A 19645-nucleotide genomic window follows, 5' to 3' on the forward strand; every position below is an offset into this window, starting at 1 on the left:
CATCCTCTTGAGTAGCTAGGATTATAGGTGAGAATTACCAGCACAGGCTTGTCCCTTAGCTTTTAGCTCAAGAATACTGTTGTTGTAACACTAAAACCATAGCACTACTTCCAACTTTTTTGTAGTTAATTGGAGGTAAGAATCTCATGGATTTTCATGCTTGAACTGGCTTTGAACTGTGGTTCTCAGATCTCACTGGAATGACACATGTGACTCACTGATCCAGACACTGGCCTAATTGACATTATTCTCACCTTGTTTTCCCATGGTAGACTGGCCTTGAATCCTAGCTCCTCTGGAGCTGAGATCTATGGATCACAGTTCAAGGCTAACCTGAGTAGATAAATCTGCAAGACTTTTTATCTCCAGTTTAGCCACCAAAAACACTTGAGGGAAAAAGCCTTTAAGAGGCAGAACCTAAGTTCTGAATTCAAGTCCCAGTACCAGCACACACATGAAAAAAAATCTTGGGCCGGGTTGCCAGTGGCTCACTCTTGTAATCCTAGTTGCTCAGGAGGCTAAGATCTGAGGACTGCAATTCAAAGCCAGCCTGGACACAGTGAGAGTGTTTCCAATTAACCACCAGAAAACTGGAAGTGGTAGACTGCAAATTTTCAGCTGAAGAGCTCAGAGATAACACCCAGGTCCAGAGTTCAAGCCTCACAACTGATAAAAATTAATTAATTAAATAAAATAAATTTTGGGGGTTGTAGCCCTGTGCTAGTATAGAGTGTGTTAATATCACCATGATATGTCATGGATGACATGATATTTGGCATCGATGTCCCAAACAGGTGCCAGCAGGCTTTTTTTTTTTTTTTTTTTTTTTTTTTGTCATGAGGCATGGGTGTTGTCCCTGAGCTTTTCAGCTCAAGGCTACCACCCTACCCCTGGAGCCACTGCACCACTTCCATTTTTTCCTAGAGGTTAACTGGAGATAAGAGTTTCTCTGGGCTGGATGCTGTAGCTCACATCAGTAATCCTAGCTACTCAGGAGGCTAAGATCTGAGGATCAAGGTTCAAAGCCAGCCTGGGAACAATAGGACCTAAGACTCTTATCTCCAGTTAACCTCTAGAAAACAGGAAGTGGGGCTTGGCTCAAAGGTAGGGTGGTAGCTTTGAGCTGAAGAGCTCAGGGACAGCGCCCTGGACAAGTTCAAGCCTCATGATACACACACACACACACACACACACACACACACACAAATCTCTTAGTGCCTGTTAGTGCCGGAACTGGCTTTGAACGCAATCCTCGGATTTCAGCCTCCTAAGTAGCTAGGATTATAGGTGTGAGCTGTCGTGCCGACTCAGATATGAAACTTTTTTTTTTTTGCCAGTCCTGGGCTTGAGCTCAGGGCCTGAGCACTGTCCTTGGACTTTTCTCAAGGCTAGAACTTTACCACTTGAGCCTCAGCACCACTTCTGGCTTTTTTCTATGTATGTGGTACCGAGGAATCGAACCCGGGTCTTCATGCATGCTAGGCAAGCACTTTAACCACTAGGCCAAACTCCCGGCCCTCAGATATGAAACTTTTAAGCTTAGTGGGTAATTTGGAGGTACCATAGTCACTCAGTTTTAGAGCTGTGGTCATAGAAGCCTTTGACATCTGTAGTGAATGGACAGGATTCTGTTCCAATAAAATTTTAATTTTATAAAAGAACAACCAAAACAAACAACAGGTGATAGATGAATCTGGCAAATAGGTTGTAATCTGTCAAATCCCTGCCCTAGAATAAGATGTCTTCTTGAATCTCCCTTCCCAAGGCCGCAGCAAACAACTAGATTCACAGCAGAGTAAAGGTGCAATACAGAGGGGCAGGAGAAGACCTAGGTCTCTACAAAGTCACACCACAATCAGTGAATATAATCCTGTGGAAGTTCAAGGTGATTTCCAGAAGCAATTATCTGCTAGGATGAGAATGGATACTTTTCAGAGGACAATAACAGAATCTATTGTCTCAAACTTGTGTTACCCACAATGTCTACTCTTTAAAAAAATTGACTAGAAACACAAAGAGGAAAATATGATCCGAAATGAAGAAAAAAAGTATTAGTTAATAAAATGTGAACGGAGGATGTCCTGGATCTGAGGATCCCGGTTCAAAGCCAGCCCAGACACTAAAGACTTTTATCACCAATTAATGACCAGAAAACCAGAAGTGGTGCTGTGGCCTAAGGGGTAGGGTGGAAGCCTTGAGCTAAAGAGCTCAGGGACAACACCCAGGCTGAGAGTTCCAGCTCCACGACCCCCCCCCCACACACACAAAATGCCCTGGAAGTTGAACTGAGAATATAGATATTAAAAGTAAGCCTTATACCTACTGATACTAGATCTCAGGAGGCTGAGATCTGAGGATCACAGTTCAAAGCCATACCCCCCCCCCAAAAAAAACCCCAACCAAACACATAATCACAATATTTCAGTTAAAAAAAACCACAGTAAAATAAATATGTTCGAGTGTGTGTGTGTTGGTACTGGGGCTTGAACTCTGGGACTCATGCTCAATTGGCTTTTTTTTTTTCTCCTTTCTTTCTTTCTTTTTTTTTTTTTTTGGTTGGTCATGAGGCTTGAACTCTGGGCCTGGGCACTGTCCCTGAGCTCTTCAGGTCAAGGCTATACCACCTTACCCCTTGAGCTACAGGAGCACTTCTGGCTTTCTAGTGATTAATTGGAGATAAGAGTCTCACTTTCCTTAGTGCCTGGCTGGGTTGGAACCCTGATCCTCAGATCTCAGCCTCGGATTACAGGTGTGAGCCACTGCACCCGGCTTCAATTGGCTTTTTTTTTTTTTTTTTTTTTTTTTTTGCCAGTCCTGGGCTTAAGCTCAGGGCCTGAGCACTGTCCTTGGACTTTCTCAAGGCTAGAGCTCTACCACTTGAGCCTCAGCACCACTTCTGGCTTTTTTCTATGTATGTGGTACTGAGGAATCGAACCCGGGTCTTCATGCATGGTAGGCAAGCACGCTACCACTAGGCCAAACTCCCAGTCCCCAATTGGCTTTTGACCATGGTGGCATTCTACCCTTTGGGCCAGGGCTCTCGCTCAGCTTTTTTTCTGGTTAATTGGAGATAAGAGACTCCTCTCAGTTTGTCTGCCCAGCTGGCTTTGAACCATGGTCCTCAGATTTCAGGCTCCTGAGTAGCTAGAACTACAGGCATGAACCTGTGATGTGTACACTTACATTAGCTTCCGGTGTCTCTCCTGGCTGGTCTGTTTCCATTTCCAATGAATTGTCTCATTGTCGTTATCTGAATTCGTTTGCAAGATTTATGTGAGGGGCAGAATGCAATTGCTTACAATAATGCTTAAATTTCTGAATCCATAGTTTCTCCCTTCATTTGTGTTATGCTTTCTTTTTTGAGATTTATTTGTTAAAGAAGCCAAGCATAGCCAGGTGTGGTGGCTCACGCCTGTAATCCTAGCTACTCAGGAGGCTGAGATCTGAGGATCAAGGTTCAAAGCCAGTCCAGGCTAAAGAATAAGAGATTCTATCTCCAGTTAGCCACTAGAATATAGGAAGTGGGGCTGTGACTTCAGGGGTAGGGTGATAACCTTTAGCTGAAGAGTTCAGGGATAGCGCCCAGGTCCAAAGTTCAAGCCCCCTGATCAAACAAAAAAAAAAACAAAACAAAACAAAACAAAAACCAAGAAGAAGCCAAGCATGTTTCTTGCCATTTCCCATAATTTGGATTTGCTGTTGACATTTCTCATTTCTTAGTATTGTATGCTGTGTCCACCTGTCTTATTTGCCCAATAATAAGTAAGAAGAGGCACTTATTTTTGACAATCCTGGCTTTGCTCTCAGAGCCTTAGCACTGTCCTTGGATTCTCAAGGCTAGAGCTCTATCACATAAGCCACAGTACCACTTCCCAATTTTTCTATGTATGTGGTACTGAGGAATTGAACCCAGGTCTTCGTGCATGCTAGGCAAGCACACTACCACTAGGCCAAACTCCCGGCCATGAGGCACTGTTCTTTAGATACCAACTTTCCCTCAAATAAATGTACAAATTGAATACAATCTCACTGAAATGGGTCCTTGTCAAACTGACCATAAATTCCTATGGAAGAGTAAAGAGACCAAAAATAGCCTGTCTATAAAGAAAGAGTGATAGAGGAAGTTACTTAGTCTTCCTCTAAATTGGAAACATTGAAACATTATATTGGTGCAAAAATACAAGTTAGCCAATCCAAAAGAATTGAGAGGATTTGGGTCTGAGAGTTGAACTAGGAATGACAGAGAAAAGGATAGTGTATTTAGTAAAGGAAAGTAGCTATAAGGAAGTACTATCTACCTCAAACCCCATACACACACACACACCCCTCAAGTATACCAAACATCTGAATGAGAAAAGAAAAAATCCTTTCCTAGAAGGAAACTGGGGAGCTATCTTTATGACATCAAAGTAGGGAAGTCTATCTTATGCCAAAAATACATACCAAGAGAAAAAAACAAAAACAAAAAACAGCCCTAAAACAAAATTGGTCAGGCTTGGTGGCTCATGCCTGGACTCTTAGCTACTTGGGAGGCCAGCGGTTGAGGGATTATGGTTCAAGGGCAGGGTGGGCATAAAAATTCTTGAGACTGGGTTGAGAGTTTGGCCTAGTGGTAGAGTTTTTGCTTTAGCATTGCACAAAGACCTGGGTTTGATTTTTTCCTACCACATACACAGAAAAGACTGGAAGTGGTGATGTGGCTCAAGTGGTAGAGTGCTAGCCTTGAGAAAACAAACAAACGAACAAACAAAAAACCTTAAGTACAGTGGCCAGGCCTTGAGTTCAAGCCCCAGAACTGGCAAAAAAAAAAAAAAAATCACTCCATCTCATCCAATGGCTGGTCACAGTGGCAATTGCCACTGTGTCTTCTCAGTGACAAAGGGAAGCAATAATAGAGAAACCACATTGCAAAGCAGCTCAGTCATAAAGTGAGACTCTATCTCAAAAATAATCAAGGCAGGGGCCGGGAGTTTGGCCTAGTGGTAGAGTGCTTGCCTAGCTTGCATGAAGACTGGAGTTGATTCCTCGGTACCACATACATAGAAAAGCCAAAAATGGTGCTGTGGCTCAAGTGGTAAAGTGGTAGCCTTGAGGAAAGCCCAAGGACAGTGCTCAGTCCCCGAGTTCAAGCCTCAGGACTGGCAAAAAGCAAAACAAAACAAAAACAAGGCAAGCCGGGCGTAATGGCTCATGCCTGTAATCCTAGCTACTCAGGAGGCTGAGATCTGAGGATCAAGGTTCAAAGCCATCCCGGGAACAAAAGGACCTGAGACACTTATCTCCAATTAACCTCTAGAAACCAAGCGAGTTCAAGCCCTAAGACCCACAAAACAAAAATCAAAACAAAACAAAACAGAAATGCAGTGGGCACTGGTGGTTCAGTCCTGTAATCAGTAGACCTGGCTACTCAGGAGATTGAGATGTGAGGATCTCCGTTCAAAGCCAGCCTGGGCAGAAAAGTCCTTGAGACTCTTATCTCCAATCAACCACCAGAAAACTGGAAGTGGCGCTGTGGCTTAAGTAGTAGGGCACTAGCCTTGAGCTGAAGAGCTCAGGGACAGGGCTTAGGTCGAGTTCAAGTCCCATGCTCTCATTCTCCCCCCCCCCCCAAAAAAAAACCCCTAAGGCATAAAGGGCTGATGATATGGCTTAAGTGGTAGAGTGCCTGCCTAGCCAGCTCAACCTCCAGTACCATAAGAAAAATTCATAATGGTGACTGTCAAAAAGCAACTTTCAGAATCATTCTGTCAAATGTCTAAGTAGTCAAATTTTTTTTTTTTGTCTCTGAGCATATAATTGGAGGGTTCATCCATGTGGTAGCAGGTGTTAGGAGGTTTTTTCTGCCAGTCCTTGGGCTTTCTCATTGGTGGCGCTCTACCGCTTGAGCCACTTCTGGCTTTTTCTATGTATGTGGTACCAAGGAATTGAACCCAGGTCTTCATGCTTGCTAGGCAAGCACTTTAACCACTAGGCCAAACTCCCGATCCCAGTATGTCTTATTTTCATGACAATGCTATTCCACTCTGTTCACCCATTTATCAGCTGAAGGGTGCAAATAAACTTCTTTTTTCTTTTTGCTGGTCATGGGGCTTGAATCAGGGCCTAGGCTCTGTCCCTGAGCCTCTCTGTGCTCAAGGCTAGTGCTCTACCACTTGAGCCACAGCACCACTTCCAACTTTTTCTGTGTATGTGGTACTGAGGAATTGAACCCAGGGCTTCATGCATGCTAGGCAAGCACTTTACCACTAACTCACATTCTCAGCCTCAAATGAACTTTTTCTGGAAACTTTTCCTGACTTACTGATGTATTCCCATTCCTCATGCTTCTATGTACCCATCTCCTTCTGTTGGCCCTGGAGACGTCTTCAAACAGGCATTCCTTGGTCATTTAGTGCAACCCTGGACCCTCAAGCAGCTATGGCTTGTGGGAAGAGGAGGCAGCCTTAGATGGGCACCAAATTGAAGCCTCTCATGGCTGAGTGACTTGGTGTTATCTGCTCTTGTTCTCTGAGAAAGAACATTTTCTCTGTAGGCATGTGGGAAATGCTAGCCACCTGTAGGTGTGGCAGTGGCCCAGCAAACTCAAGGTACTCTGTAGTTATCTGTGACATCTAGATAGGACCCACATTTCCCTCATGTGGCCCCTGTCACCTGTGTCAGAGTTCAGGGTCCTCCAAGAGGATTGGACTGAAGAAAGAAAGAGAAAAGGGCAGGTAGATGCCAGGAAGTGCCAGGGGAACTAATGAAGATACTGGTTCTTCCCCAGTGTGGGCCTGGGGAGGCGAGGCAGAAGAGTAGGAAAACCTGTGACCCAGGCTTGGCCCTGACATATCCACTCCATGTCGTGGGGACTGGGGCCCTCAGTGTGAAATGTGACTCAAAGCTGCTCAGTACCAAGGCAGTGTTTTGAGGTCCTGCACACCCTGCTGTGTGAACCATTTATGAAGGAGCTCAGGGGAAAGGTGTCCTCCATGGTGTCCTCGCTGCTCTCCGGTTAGGCCCTAGCTAAGGCTTCTATTGTGGCTGGACACCTGTCCACTCTATGGGGCAATAGTCTGGCACTGCTTAATGTAGAGCCACTTAATCGCAGTGACCTGTAGGACTCAGGGAGTCTGACACTGTTCATTTATTCATTCATTGAGAGTTTTTATTCCCCCCCTTTTTTTTTCCCCCGATACCAGTCCTGGGGCTAGAACTCGGGGTCCGGGCATGCCCCTGAGGGTTATTTGTTCCATGCTAACACACTACCTTTTGAGCTACAGCTTCTCATTCATTACATTTACATATCTTCTTCTGGCGGGACACTGTACTGTGACTCAGACATAGCCATTGCTCTCACTGGGGCTCAAAGCCCTGTGGTCAGCCAGCCAGCCAGAACTTCAGGCATAAGTGTGCAGCTCGCCCCGTGTCCCTCTGTGATGCTTTGTACTTCCTGTCTTTCCTGGGAAATCATTCTGCTTGCTAGGCAAGCATTTTACCATTTGAGGAACAATCTTAAGTGCCCCCCCACCATTTTTTTTGGGGGGGGGGAGGTACTGGTCCTGGAGCTTGAACTCAGAGCCTGGGTGCTGTCCCCAAGCTCTTCAGCTCAGGGATACCAACTTCCCATTTTCTAGTGATTGATTGGAGATAAGAGTCTCATGGACTTTTGTGTCGAGGCTGGCTTTGAACCGAGATCTTCAGATCTCAGCCTCCTTAAGTAGCTACGATTAGCTAGCCCTTTTGTTTTTGGGAGATGATCTCCTTATCTTTTGCCCAGACTGGCCTCAAACTCACCATCCTCCGGCCTCTTCCTCTTGAGTAGTGAATATTTCAGTGTGATTCCCAGGGCTTGTGACTTTTAACTCTTCGAATAGAGTGTACTGGGATTTCTTTATACTTTGCCCAGGGAATTAGCACTGTGGCAATGCCTTAGGGAGAGTCTCAAGATATCTGATGAATAAATAAAAATGTGAATGGATGGGGGTGTGAGAGGAGGAGTTGTGTTATATGCCTTCTCTTAGAGTTTGCCCAGAAGTGATGCTGGGAGCGTTGGAGTGGACTGGAAGGGTTTCCTGCTGCAGGAGGTCTTGGAGGATGAATGGTTTGCCAGAGTCATGTGTTACGAGCACTTGCTGGGATCTACACAAGTACAGAAGGGCCTGACTGCTGAGAACCACCTAGTAGCTGAGTGGGTGTGGGGTTCTGATAGTGACCAGGCCAGACAGGCAAGAGGCGTGGGCAACCAACTTTGGAACACGGGCATACACACACACACACGTGTACACACCTGTCTTAAGCGGATTTCATGTACTTAAGTGTGTTCTCTCCCGTTGGTTCTGGACATTTTCCTGCTTTCTTTTCTCCTTCTTTCATTTCAGGACATGAACTCCGGGCTACGTGGAGCCAAGCAACTCTTCCAGTGAGGGCTAAGCCACGGGACGGGGACTGAGGATGCGGGACGACCACGGGGCAGCGGCGTGGGTGGGAGGCCCCGCGTCTCCAGGTAAAGCCCCCCGGCTGCCCGGCGGGCGGGGACGGAGGGAGGGCGCCCCAGCCCACAGGTGTCGGGCGCGCGGAGAAGGCCCCGCCGTCGAGGACTTCGGGGGAAGTTGCGCTCCCCGGCTGCCCCGGTTTCCAGAGGGCGGGCCGTATCCTGCGGAGCCGCGGGCTTCTCGGTGATCCTCGCCCGATGTCACTGGGGCGGGTCCCCGGCAGGGACGCGAGGAGCCGGGGGCCGGCGCCGACTCGGCCCGGCCCCGGAACTGAAGCGGCGGCTCGGTCCGCCGGGCCCCGGCGCGGCCGCCCAGCGCCCCACGCACCGCCGCCGCCGCCGCGCCCTCGGCTCTGCCCGCCGAGCGCGCTCGGCTCTTTCCGGCGCGGCCGGCGCAGGTGGAGGGGGCGGGGCGGGGGCCGTGCGTGGTGACGCCGCGGGGGGGTGACGCACCGGCGTGCCCCGCCCCCTCCCCCTCCCCGTTCAGGCTCTGGAAAGAGAAGAAAAAAAACTTTCTTTTTTTTTTAATTGAGGAATCAACAGCCGCCATCTTGTCGCGGACCCGACCGGGGCTTCGAGCGCGATCTACTCGGCCCCGCCGGTCCCGGGCCCCACAACCGCCCGCGCACCCCGCTCCGCCCGGCCGGCCCGCTCCGCCCGGCCCTCGGCGCCCGCCCCGGCGGCCCCGCTCGGCTCTCGGCTCGGCCTCCCGGAGCCCGGCGGCGGCGGCGGCGGCGGCGGCGGCGGCAGCGGCGGCGGCGGCGGCGGCGGCGGCGGCACGGGGTGGGGGGGCCGCGGCGCGGCGGCGGCGGCCCCGCTCGGCGCATTGTTTTTCCTCACGGCGGCGGCGGGCCGCGGGCGGGCGTCGGAGCCCGGAGCCCCCTGGTCGTCGGGCCGCGGGCGAATTCATTAAGTGGGGCGCGGGGGGGGGGGGACGAGGCGGCGGCGGCGGCGGCGGCACCATGTTCCCGGGCGCCGCCTGAGCCGCCGGGCCGGGCGCCGTCGCTGCCAGCCGGGCCCGGGGGGGCGGCCGGGCCGCCTGGGCGCCCCCGCCGCGGAGTGTCGCGCTCGGAAGGCGGGCAGGGGATGAGGGGGCCGCGGCCGGCGGCGGCGGCGGCGGCGGCGGCGGCGGCCGGGGGCGGGCGGTGAGCGCTGCGGGGCGCTGTTGCTGAGGCTGAGATTTGGCCGCCGCCTCCCCCACCCGGCCTGCGCTCTCCGCGGCCCGGCCCGGCCCGCGCTCCTGCGCTCCGGAGCTCGCTCGCTCGCTCGCTCGCAGTCTCCGGCCGGACCCCGTCGGCCTCTGCTGCCGGCCGGCCGGCCGCCCGCGTTCGGGGCGCCTCCCGCGAAGCAGGTGAAGATGGCCGAGAACTTGCTGGACGGACCGCCCAACCCGAAACGAGCCAAACTCAGCTCGCCCGGCTTCTCAGCGAATGACAGCACAGGTGAGACCGAGCCCGGCGCGCCTGTCAGCGCCCGCCGCGGGGCGGGGAGCGGGGGTCCGGGCGTGGAGGCTCCGGGGCGGTCCGCGGTCCGACGCCGGCCTCCCCGGCGGGGACCAGCCCGGTTCGCGGCGGGCCCGGGCGCTCCGGGGAGGAGGAGTGAAGCGGGGTGTGTGTGGGGGGTGCGGCCGGGCGTCCGCACGCGTGGCCGGCCGGGGTTGACAGCGGCGGGGACCCGGGAGGGCGGCTCCGGCCCGGCCGCCCGTCCCTCCGCGCCGCGGTGGAGGACACGGCCGCCCAGGGCTTGTGAGTTGCGGCTGCGAAGTTTCTTGGAATGTGTTCCTTGCGGGGAGCGTTTAGCAGTTATTCTGAAACTTGCTTTTTCTCTCTTCTTTCTTCTTCTCGTCATCTCGTTACTCCTCTTTTCCCCACCCCCAAACACCCAAACTTCATTCACAAGATGTCATCATCAAAGTTGCTGGGGTGCGTTTTAATTTACATAGGTAACTTCCAAAGAAAGTTGGGGAGATTTTTCAACCCATTTGGGCTCCTGCCTTTCCCTGGAGCTCGCGTTGATTTTTTTTTTTTCCTTTAGATGAACAAAAAGATCGTGTGAAGTAAAGTAAGCATTACAATTTTTTTTTTTTAAATGGAGCCGTATGTTGACTAAATCACCTCCCCTCCGCGTGAAAGAACTTCGCTGGAAATTGTCTTAGGTTATATCGGGCGTCCCGGAGACCTGGCTGTTCATTCCGTAACTCTGGGGTCTTCTAGGCTGCTTCATGGTAGCATTACCAACTGTTTTTGTTTCCCCTTTAAGCTCACCTTTGCAGTAAAAACTTGATCGCTGCTGGGAACAATGCCGTCTCAGCGCAGCTAGCGTTTCTCCTGTGGGCTCGTAGTAGTGGCATCTGAAAATCAGTTTTTGATGACTGGGTCCAAATTGAATTATATTGCGGCCCTCCGATTTGCCCCAGACACAGTCGTTTAACTTATGGAGCTATTTCTTCAACTGACCAGTAATTAAAAAAGAAATCTCCTACCATTGAAATAAAACTTAAATTTTGGTGACTTAAATTTGAATATAGTTCCTGGAAACCAGTCATGAAAGGCAGCATGGAATATTGATAGTGTAGAAACAGAGAGATTTTTTAAGTTTTAAGGAAATTCTTGTTGAAGTGAAATGTGTTCACTAGTGGGAAGGAGTAGTGATTCTTAGGTATAGCGAAATCCCTGTTCTTAACTAATTAAAATTTGAGTTTGACATTCATTTTGTAGATCGAGGTTATTGAATTGAGAAATGTGAAAATGACAACAGTTTGAACTCTTTCATTGAACAGATCTCCTTTGCTTTGTTAATCTTGCCATGTTGGAGTGAAAAGTCTTTAATCATGAAATATAAATTATATCAAGCAATCAGTGTTGAAGCTTTGTTCCTAACACTGGTAACTTGAATGGCTTCGCAGCTTTGTTGTTGTTGAATGAAGTTATTGTCAATTTTTTTTTCCCTTAAAAGCACAGACAAATTAATAAGAAGACTTAAGGCTTGTACTACTGTATCTATGGAGCCCAAAGGATGGACTTCTTTGAAATAGTTTGTTACTTGATGGTCAGATATTAACAGGCTGGTAATCACAACACAGCTTATCAAAAAGGATTGTCTCTAGCCACTTTTCCTTTCCCACTTTTGGCTCTTGACAAGGACAGGAGCACTTTTACTTTCCCAAATGTGGAACAAAAAGTAATTTAGTCCAAATAAAAAGAGGTCTGTCATATTGGAGTCCTCAGTTACTGGTCACCAGCATCCCATCATCATGAAAGGGTGTGTTAGCATGGACTGCTGAGGAACGGATCATTACTGAGCACATTAAACAAGGTGAAACCTTGTCTGGAGTAACTAGTAGTTTAAGATAGCCAGTAATGAGATGGACAGAGAGAGATCTTAAGGATATGTATTAAGCAAATAAGAGGCTAACGTGTTTACATCAAGTACATTCAAAGGAGTAAAGGCATTTGGTTAGATGGTATGGAGAGACCTAAGAATAATATTTTTGAAAGACTCAATCTATTTAAACATTTTTTAGTGTGAGGATGGATCTTAGACCTCCAGGAGAATACTGGGTCATACAAAGCACAGTGTTTGCCTTGAGCAGAATCACTTTTGAGGGAGGGAGCTCTGTCTTGGAAGAAGTGAAGGGTGGAAGGTGAAGGAAGAGATGGCCTTTGAGCCTGCGATGCTGAGCACAACTGAGGGGGCTGGTGGAAGCCATCAGTGTCTTAGCTGTGGACTCAGAAGGAAATGTCCTCATTTTGGGGAGCCTGTTAGTCAGGGTATTGCTGGCATGCTATAAGAAGCCCACCGAGGGGACATCCACATATAAATAAACCACTGAAGTAGGGCCAGGCACCATCTGAATGGTAATGTCATTGTCACCGGTGACAGGAAGAGAGTACAAGGAGGAAGGAGAAGTAGTACTCTCATCCCATTAATAAAGCACTCTGAAGTGGCACAGTCTAACTGTAACAGGACGGTAGTGAAGTGGCGTTTTCTTGTTTTACTTTGAAGCCTTAAACTCTTGCTCACAGATGTACCTTCTTTTTCTTGACACCCTTGGTAAGAAGTGGAGACTTTTTGTTACTAATATTCAGTTGTGTGCTTGGGAAACTTGTTTAATACATATGTCTAAATTGAAACAGCAGCATACTAGTGCCTCTCAGTAGCAGGGACTTATCATAGCACAGTGTAGAGGAAATAAGTAATTGCCATACAGGCATATGATCAACTTTTATTTTTATCAACTTTGTTATGGCAAAATTTGTGTACAAGGAGTAAAACGTTTCCAGTGCCAGGAGTTTGGCCTAGTGGTAGAGTGCTTGCCTAGCGTACATGAAGAACCCCAGTTTGATTCCTTGGTACCACATACATAGAAAAGTCAGAAGTGGTGAGTGGCTCAAGTGAGTTATGTTAGTTAGATAGAGTGCTAGTCTTGAGGAAAGCCCAAGGACAATGCTCAGGCCCTGAATTCAAGCCCCAGGACTGGGGAAAAAAAAGTTCCCAAGTTTCTTTTTGAAATTTGACCATAAGTATATTTCATCCTGTGTTGTATATGGATGGCTCCAAGTGCTTGTGATTCCATTTTCTACTGTAAATGCTTGTTTTTAAAGAAGTTAACTTTTTTTGGGGGGGGGATGCTGGAGGTAGGTCACGGGCCCTAGGCTCTCTTCCCTAAACTTTTCTTTTTTTCTTTTTTTTTTGGTTGGTTGTGGGGCTTAGACTCCGGGCCTGGGCGTTGTCCCTGAGCTCTTCAGCTCAAGGCCACCACCCTACCCTTTAGCCAAACCACATTTCCCATTTTCTAGAGATTAATTTGAGATTAGAGTCTCACAGTCTTTTATACCCCAGCTGGCTTTGAACCGTGATCCTCAGATCTCAGCCTCCTGAGTAGCTAGGATTACAGATGTGAGCCACTACACTCGGCTCTGTGTTTTTTAAGAGACTCAGTCTTAACTATTGCTTAGATTGGCCTCCAATTCCTGGGCTCCAGAGAGCCTCCTGTATTAGCCTCTAACAGCTAGGACTACTCTGGCTCCAGCCATGAAGCTGTTCTTGAATGCAGTTGAGGTGTGTGTTATAAAGAAAGCTTAAGGTAAATATAAGTAATCTTGTTGCATGTACAGTACTTTACTGCAGATCAGAGTGCTTTTCTCATCACTATCTCAGTGTGATCTTTGCACTGTCTTCAGGGGACCAGGAGCACCCCATTGCTGCTGTTTTTAGGTGAGCATCTAGATTTAGAGAGTTGATCTGCCCAAACTAGCTAAAAAGGTCAAAACCAGAACTAAATCTAGATGGTAAAAGTAACAGTTTGTGTATTTATTTTGTGAATCTACAACAAAAACATTGAATTTACTAGAGTTTACTAGACCCCAGAGACTGTGATACTTAGGAAATTTTAGTAGCACTACTACTGCAGCCAGGGAATTAAAAGTCTATGCATAAAGTTTATAACCAGTTTGGATAGGGGAAAGCAGACTGTTCTTCCTAGCATGGGTGGAGCAGGACCCCCTTTCCCTTAGGTTCTGGTGTTACTCTCAGTCAAAACTGTGGGTTCAGGGCTGGGAATGTGGCCCACTGATAGAGTGCTTGCCTAGCGTGCATGAAGCCTGGGTTCAATTCCTCAGTACCACATACACAGAAAAAGCCAGAAATGGTGCTGTGGCTCAAGTGATGAGTGCTAGCCTTGAGCCAAACTAGCTCAGGGATATTGCCCAGGCCCTGAGTTAAGCCTCAGGACTGGCAAAACAAACAAAACCCAAAAAATTGTGGGTTCATGTTCCTGTTTACTGTAGAGGATAATTGAGAAATGGTCAAGTTATTTTTACCTCATTGCTAATTCCTAGCTAAAAAGGAAGTTAGGTTTTTCATCAAAGTTTCTAGATTCTTTTGCTATAAAAAATAGATGAGGGTCCAGGAGTATGGCCTAGTGGTAGAGTGCTTGCCTAGCATGCACAAAGACCTGGGTTCGATTCCTTGATACCACATACATAGAAAAGCCAGAAGTGGTGCTGTGCTGTGTCTCAAGTGTTAGAGCGCTAGCCTTAAAGAAAGCCCTAGGACAGTGCTCTCAGGTCCTGAGTTCAGTCCCCAGGACTAGCAAAAAAAAAAAAAAAAAAAGTACACTTGGGTTGGGCCTAGTGGTAGAGTGCTTGCCTAACATGCACAAAGGGTTCGATTCTTCAGTACCACATATGCAGAAAAAGCTGGAAGTGGTGCTGTGACTCAGGTGGTAGAGAGTTAGCCTTGCACAAAAAGAAGCAGCTCAGAGACAGTGGTCTAGGCCCTGAGTTCAAGCCCCAGGACTGCCTTCACCGCCCTCCCCCCCAAAAAAAATAGACAAATAGCTTGGGAGAATGGTGAGAATTCATCTCTACTACGAGTTGGGCAATGTGCTATCATGCTAAGTATTCTTCAGAGGTACATCAGAAGATTGGAAATCTTTGTTATTTACCTTTCGAATCAATTCTTTTTGTTATTTATTTATTTATTTTTACAAAAAGGCTGCTGTTTTGTGTTTTAGGGCCTTAGGCTTGCTAGGCCGGTTCTCTCTAGCACTTGAGCTGTATTTCTTGTGTTTTATTTTGGGGATGAGGTCTAGCACTTTTCTTCCTTACCTAACCATGAACTGTCATTCTCCAGATCTTAACCTTGTGAGAATTTAGGATTATGAGCTGCTGGCTTAGGTCTAAATTTTTTTTTGGGGGGGGGGCCATGTGGCTTGGACTCTGGGCCTGGGCGCTGTCCCTGAGCTCTTCATCTCAAGGCTGCCGCCCTACCCCTTGAGCCACAACACCACTTCCAGTTTTCTAGGGGTTAATTGGAGATAAGAGTCTTACAGTCTTTAGGGCCCAGGCTGGCTTTGAACCGCGATCCTCAGTTCTCAGTCTCCTGAGAGGTTAGGTTTTTACACTGAAATTTTCTGAGAGTAAGCCACAGCTATTAGATTACACACTGTTTATGGTCTTTCCAAAATGGAAGTGCACAATAGTTGGGACAAGAAACCATATGGCCCACAAAGCTGAAAGAGGACGTGAACTCTCCAGCCCTTTACAGAAAAAGTTTGCTGATCCAGGGATGACATTAAAAAGAGAGTACTAGTGCTTACAAGATTAGGGAACAATATAAATTCTAGCCCCTTTCTCAAGGGCCTGCACTAAAAGTTCCTTGACTAGAGCTGAAGAGCTCAGGGACAATGCCCAGGCCCAGAGTTTAAGCCCCATGACTGACTAAAAAGAAAAACGGTTCTTTGGTTCTTTCACTGGCTATTTTACTTTTTGCTTACCTGGGTAGCTCCCACACTGTTCTCATCCCCATTGCTTTGTCACCTCATGGCTGTAGTGAATGAAGCGTCTTTCCTGTGAAACCAGATGCTGGTCTACCTGAGCTTTCCCACAGCAGCTCTCCTGATGCTACAATCAATATCCAGTACCGTTGGCCCTTGGGAAACTGAGGCAATAGATAAAAGAATGTGAAGTTTTTATCCTTCAAAGTTCTCATGGGTTTCTCCCAAGACTGCATTTAAAGTTAACTTGCTACCACTCTTTGATCTGCTCTTCATTTCTCTTTTACTCCTGATTTTCCTATTCAAGTGCTGCTACTCAGTGATCAACCCAGCTGAGCTAGGTGAGTTTCAGGCCAGAACATTTTGGGGACAGTTTTTGCCAGCCATTAGTACTTGCCTTTCTTCATCAGTTAATAGGATCATAATGATTCTCATGTCAGTGATTCCCAATGGAAAGGCAGAGTAAGTAAGGAAGGGCCTGTTCTGAAGCATCTACTCAGTGACCGAGTTGCTGACACTGGAAATATTAGGGAATAAGGATATATATTGTCCTTACAGGACTTACCTGGGAGCGCTTGTCTGATTGGATCAAGACCTATTTGTTGGTAGTTGTGGAAACAATAGCTATATGCATGAGTCCACAGAGGCCCATGTGCAAGCACATCTGTTGTACAGCCTTTTACTGGATACATAGCAGGAATTCTGAAATCAATACTATTGATTCTGCCTCCATTTTCACTTGTATTTTTAAAAATAGGAACATGAGGACTATTAAATTTTAAGAAGCTAAAGTTACGTCATGTGTTCTAAACACATTTTATAATTTTTAAGCATATTTCACGAACTAGTTAAGAAGTAAATGAATATTTATTCTGTTCCTTAGAGTGTATATTATAATTCCATTTGAAATATCCAGTAGGCAATAGCAGTTTATACAGGATATATAGAGAGAGAATATATAGAGGGCGGGGAGTTTGACCTAGTGGTAGAGAGTTTGCCTAGTGTGCGCAAAGACCTGGGTTCGATTCCTCAGTATCATATACGTAGAAAAAGCTGGAAGTGGTATTGTGGCTCAAGTGCTAGAATGCTAGCTTTGAGAAAGCTAGCTCAGGTCCTGAGTTAAAGCCCCTGGACTGGCTTAAAAAGTAAAAAATGAAAAGAGTATATATAGAGTATGTGTGTGTACATATGTGTGCGTGCGTGTGTGTGTGTGTGTGTGTGTGTGTGTGTGTGTGTATGTGGAGAGAGTGTATATAGATATGTATATATGGAGAGTATGTATAGAGAGGATTTGGGTAGATGCCTTTTAGTAGCTTAGACCTGCATTAATAAGATTTAGGACAAAACTTAAAAAAAAGATTACAAAGTGCAACAAGTGTGAAAATTCCTGATTCAGAAAGGGTAATCCAAAGAGGGCAGCATTTTTTTTGTGTCAGTCATGGGGCTTGAACTCTGGGCTTGGGCGCTGTCAGCCTGAGCTCTTCAGCTCAAGGCTACTGCCCTGCCCCTTAGCCTCAGCGCCACTTCTGGTTTTCTAGTGGTTAATTGGAGATGAGTCTCATGTTCTTTTTTTTTTTTCTTTTTTATTATTGAGGTAATGTATGGAGGGGATACAGATAACTTCACCAGATACTAGGTGCATTACTTCTCACACATTGATACCCCCTCTCATGGTTTTGTCCTCATTTCCCTCTCACGTTCTTTAGTGCTGGGGCTGGCTTTGAACAGTGATTCTCAGATCTCAGCCCCCTGAGTAGCTAGGATTACAGGCGTGAGCCACTTCCCCTGGCTTAAGAGAGCAGCATTTATTTACCAGTTCAGAAGCCTAGGCCTAAGTACTGGGAAAGGACACCGGAAGGTGGGCCCTGAGAGTTGGGATGGAAACAGGCATGCCATGAGTTTTTGGTGGCCTAGAAGCTCTGATACCTTCCTGGCCTTCTAGGTTGGGAACAGTACCTTGCCTGTGACAGTCATTTCCTTGGATGTCACTACTCTCATAAGTCTTATTCTGGTTGTTCTCGGATGGCCTTCCAGATAGCTAACACTCCTAGGTATGTGCTCTGATTCCAGTACGTGTCCTGTGTTCTTCAGCCTGCGCTGAGGCCTTTTTCTGTAAGCATTGTCCTGGGAAATCTATTGGGTCTGGTGTGGGATGGATAAATCTGCTTTAACTGGGGAAGAGATCCCCTCTTCCATATTCAGTCTTCAACTTAGCTTTCAGGAAAATTCTCCCCTTGAGGCAGAAATGTAAGCCATAGCACCAGTATCTTTTAGAGCTTTTGCATATTCCTCTTTGTGGAGTTCTGTGACAAGTAGACAGACTTTGCCATTGAGCTTGGACATTCCCGGAAGGGATCTGTGCTAGGGTACTTCGCACACTAGAGCCGATCGTGAAGGTTCACCCCTGTAATCCTTGCTACACAGGAGGCTGAGATCGGAGGATTGAGGATTGCGGTTCAAAGCCAGCCTGGGCCCTAAAGAACCCGAGATTCTTATCTCCAATTAACCACTATAAAATGGGAAGTAGTGCTGTGGCTGAAGAGGTAGAGTGGTAACCTTGAGTTGAAGAGCTCAGACACCGCCCAAGCCCAGTGGTAGAGCAGTAACCTTGAGCACCCAGGCCCAGAGTTCAAGTCCCATGACCAACAAAATAAATGAAAGAAAGAACACTAGATGCATGGAAGACTTAGAAGTAAAACTTTCCCCTCCTTACCCCTTTCCCCACCCAGACCCTATCCTCCTTTCTCCTTTTCTTGCCAGTCCTGGGACTTGAACTAAAGAGTCTAGGCACTGTCCATGAGCTTCTTTTGCTCAAGACTGGTGCTCTACCAGTTGAGTCACAGTGTTATTTCGGGCCTTTTCTATTTATGTGGTACTGAGGACTTGACACCAGGACTTCATGCATGCCAGGCAAGTACTCTACCCCCAAGCCACATTTCCAGCTCTTCCTTTCCCCGTTTAGTTTTTAGACAATATAGAGAACAGCAGTGATTAAAAAACATCATCAGGATGTTTTCTGGCTCTAAATTCAGAAAGCAAGTCTTTTGTTGGTTTCTGTTTTTAAGAGTATTTCTTTTAAAACTTAAGAAAAAATTGGATATCATCCCATGTGACATTTTCCCTTGTGTTTTGTTTTCATTAATCAAAGGAATGCTTAGTTGAGCTATCACTAAGAATGATTAAAATCTAATGGTGAAAAATCCTTCCTCATGGGCACATCTGAATTTCCTCTTCCATCTCAAAGTGTTCTATTAACTACTATCTGAAAATCTTTTAATCTGCCCTCTTTCTGTACATACCTTACCTTACTGTGTACAGATGATATTTCTATTATTTTTATTTTTGCCAGTCCTGGGCTTGAGCTCAGGGCCTGAGTACTGTCCTTGGACTTTTCTCAAGGCTGGAGTTCTACCACTTGAGCCTCAGCACCACTTCTGGCTTTTTTCTATGTATGAGGTACTGAGGAATCGAACCCGGGTCTTCATGCATGCTAGGCAAGCATTTTAACCACTAGGCCAAACTCCCAGCCCATGATATTTCTTTTATATCTGTACCTAAATCTGCTTTTTAAATTCAAATCACCCATAATAAAACACAAAGTAAACTGCTTAATGGGGTTGTATAATTCTGGTGCAGTATAGATTGTTATTATTATTTTGTTGGCCTTGGGGCTTGAATTCAGGGCCTGAGCACTGTCCTTGGGCATTCTCAAGGGTAGCATTCTACCACTTGAACCATAACACCACTTTCAGGTTTTTCTCTGTATGTGGTACCAAGGAATTGAACCCAGCTCTTTGTGCATGCTAGGCAAGCACTCTACCACTAGGCCAAACTCTCAGCCATAGATTATATTTATTTATTTTTGCCAGTCCTGGGGCTTGAACTCAGGGCCT

At 47.0% G+C, this 19645-nt stretch overlaps 1 protein-coding gene across 3 annotated transcripts in view; it reads left to right on the top strand.

Moving 5' to 3' along the window:
* Positions 1-9765: 9765 nt before the first annotated feature.
* Crebbp (CREB binding lysine acetyltransferase) overlaps positions 9766-19645 on the top strand; it is a 123612-nt gene continuing 113732 nt past the window's right edge. For 2 of the 3 annotated variants that reach the window (XM_090324898.1, XM_090324899.1), the window contains exon 1: positions 9766-9915. In XM_090324898.1, the coding sequence (XP_090181024.1) occupies positions 9831-9915 (85 nt within the window). In that variant the 5' untranslated portion in view covers positions 9766-9830. The remainder of the gene's footprint in view (positions 9916-19645) is intronic. The other variant, XM_090324897.1, reaches the window with a different exon arrangement.

This window comes from Megascapheus bottae, chromosome 36, assembly GCF_031878675.1.
Source record: "Megascapheus bottae isolate mThoBot1 chromosome 36, mThoBot2.hap1, whole genome shotgun sequence".
NCBI classification, from domain to species: domain Eukaryota; kingdom Metazoa; phylum Chordata; class Mammalia; order Rodentia; family Geomyidae; genus Megascapheus; species Megascapheus bottae.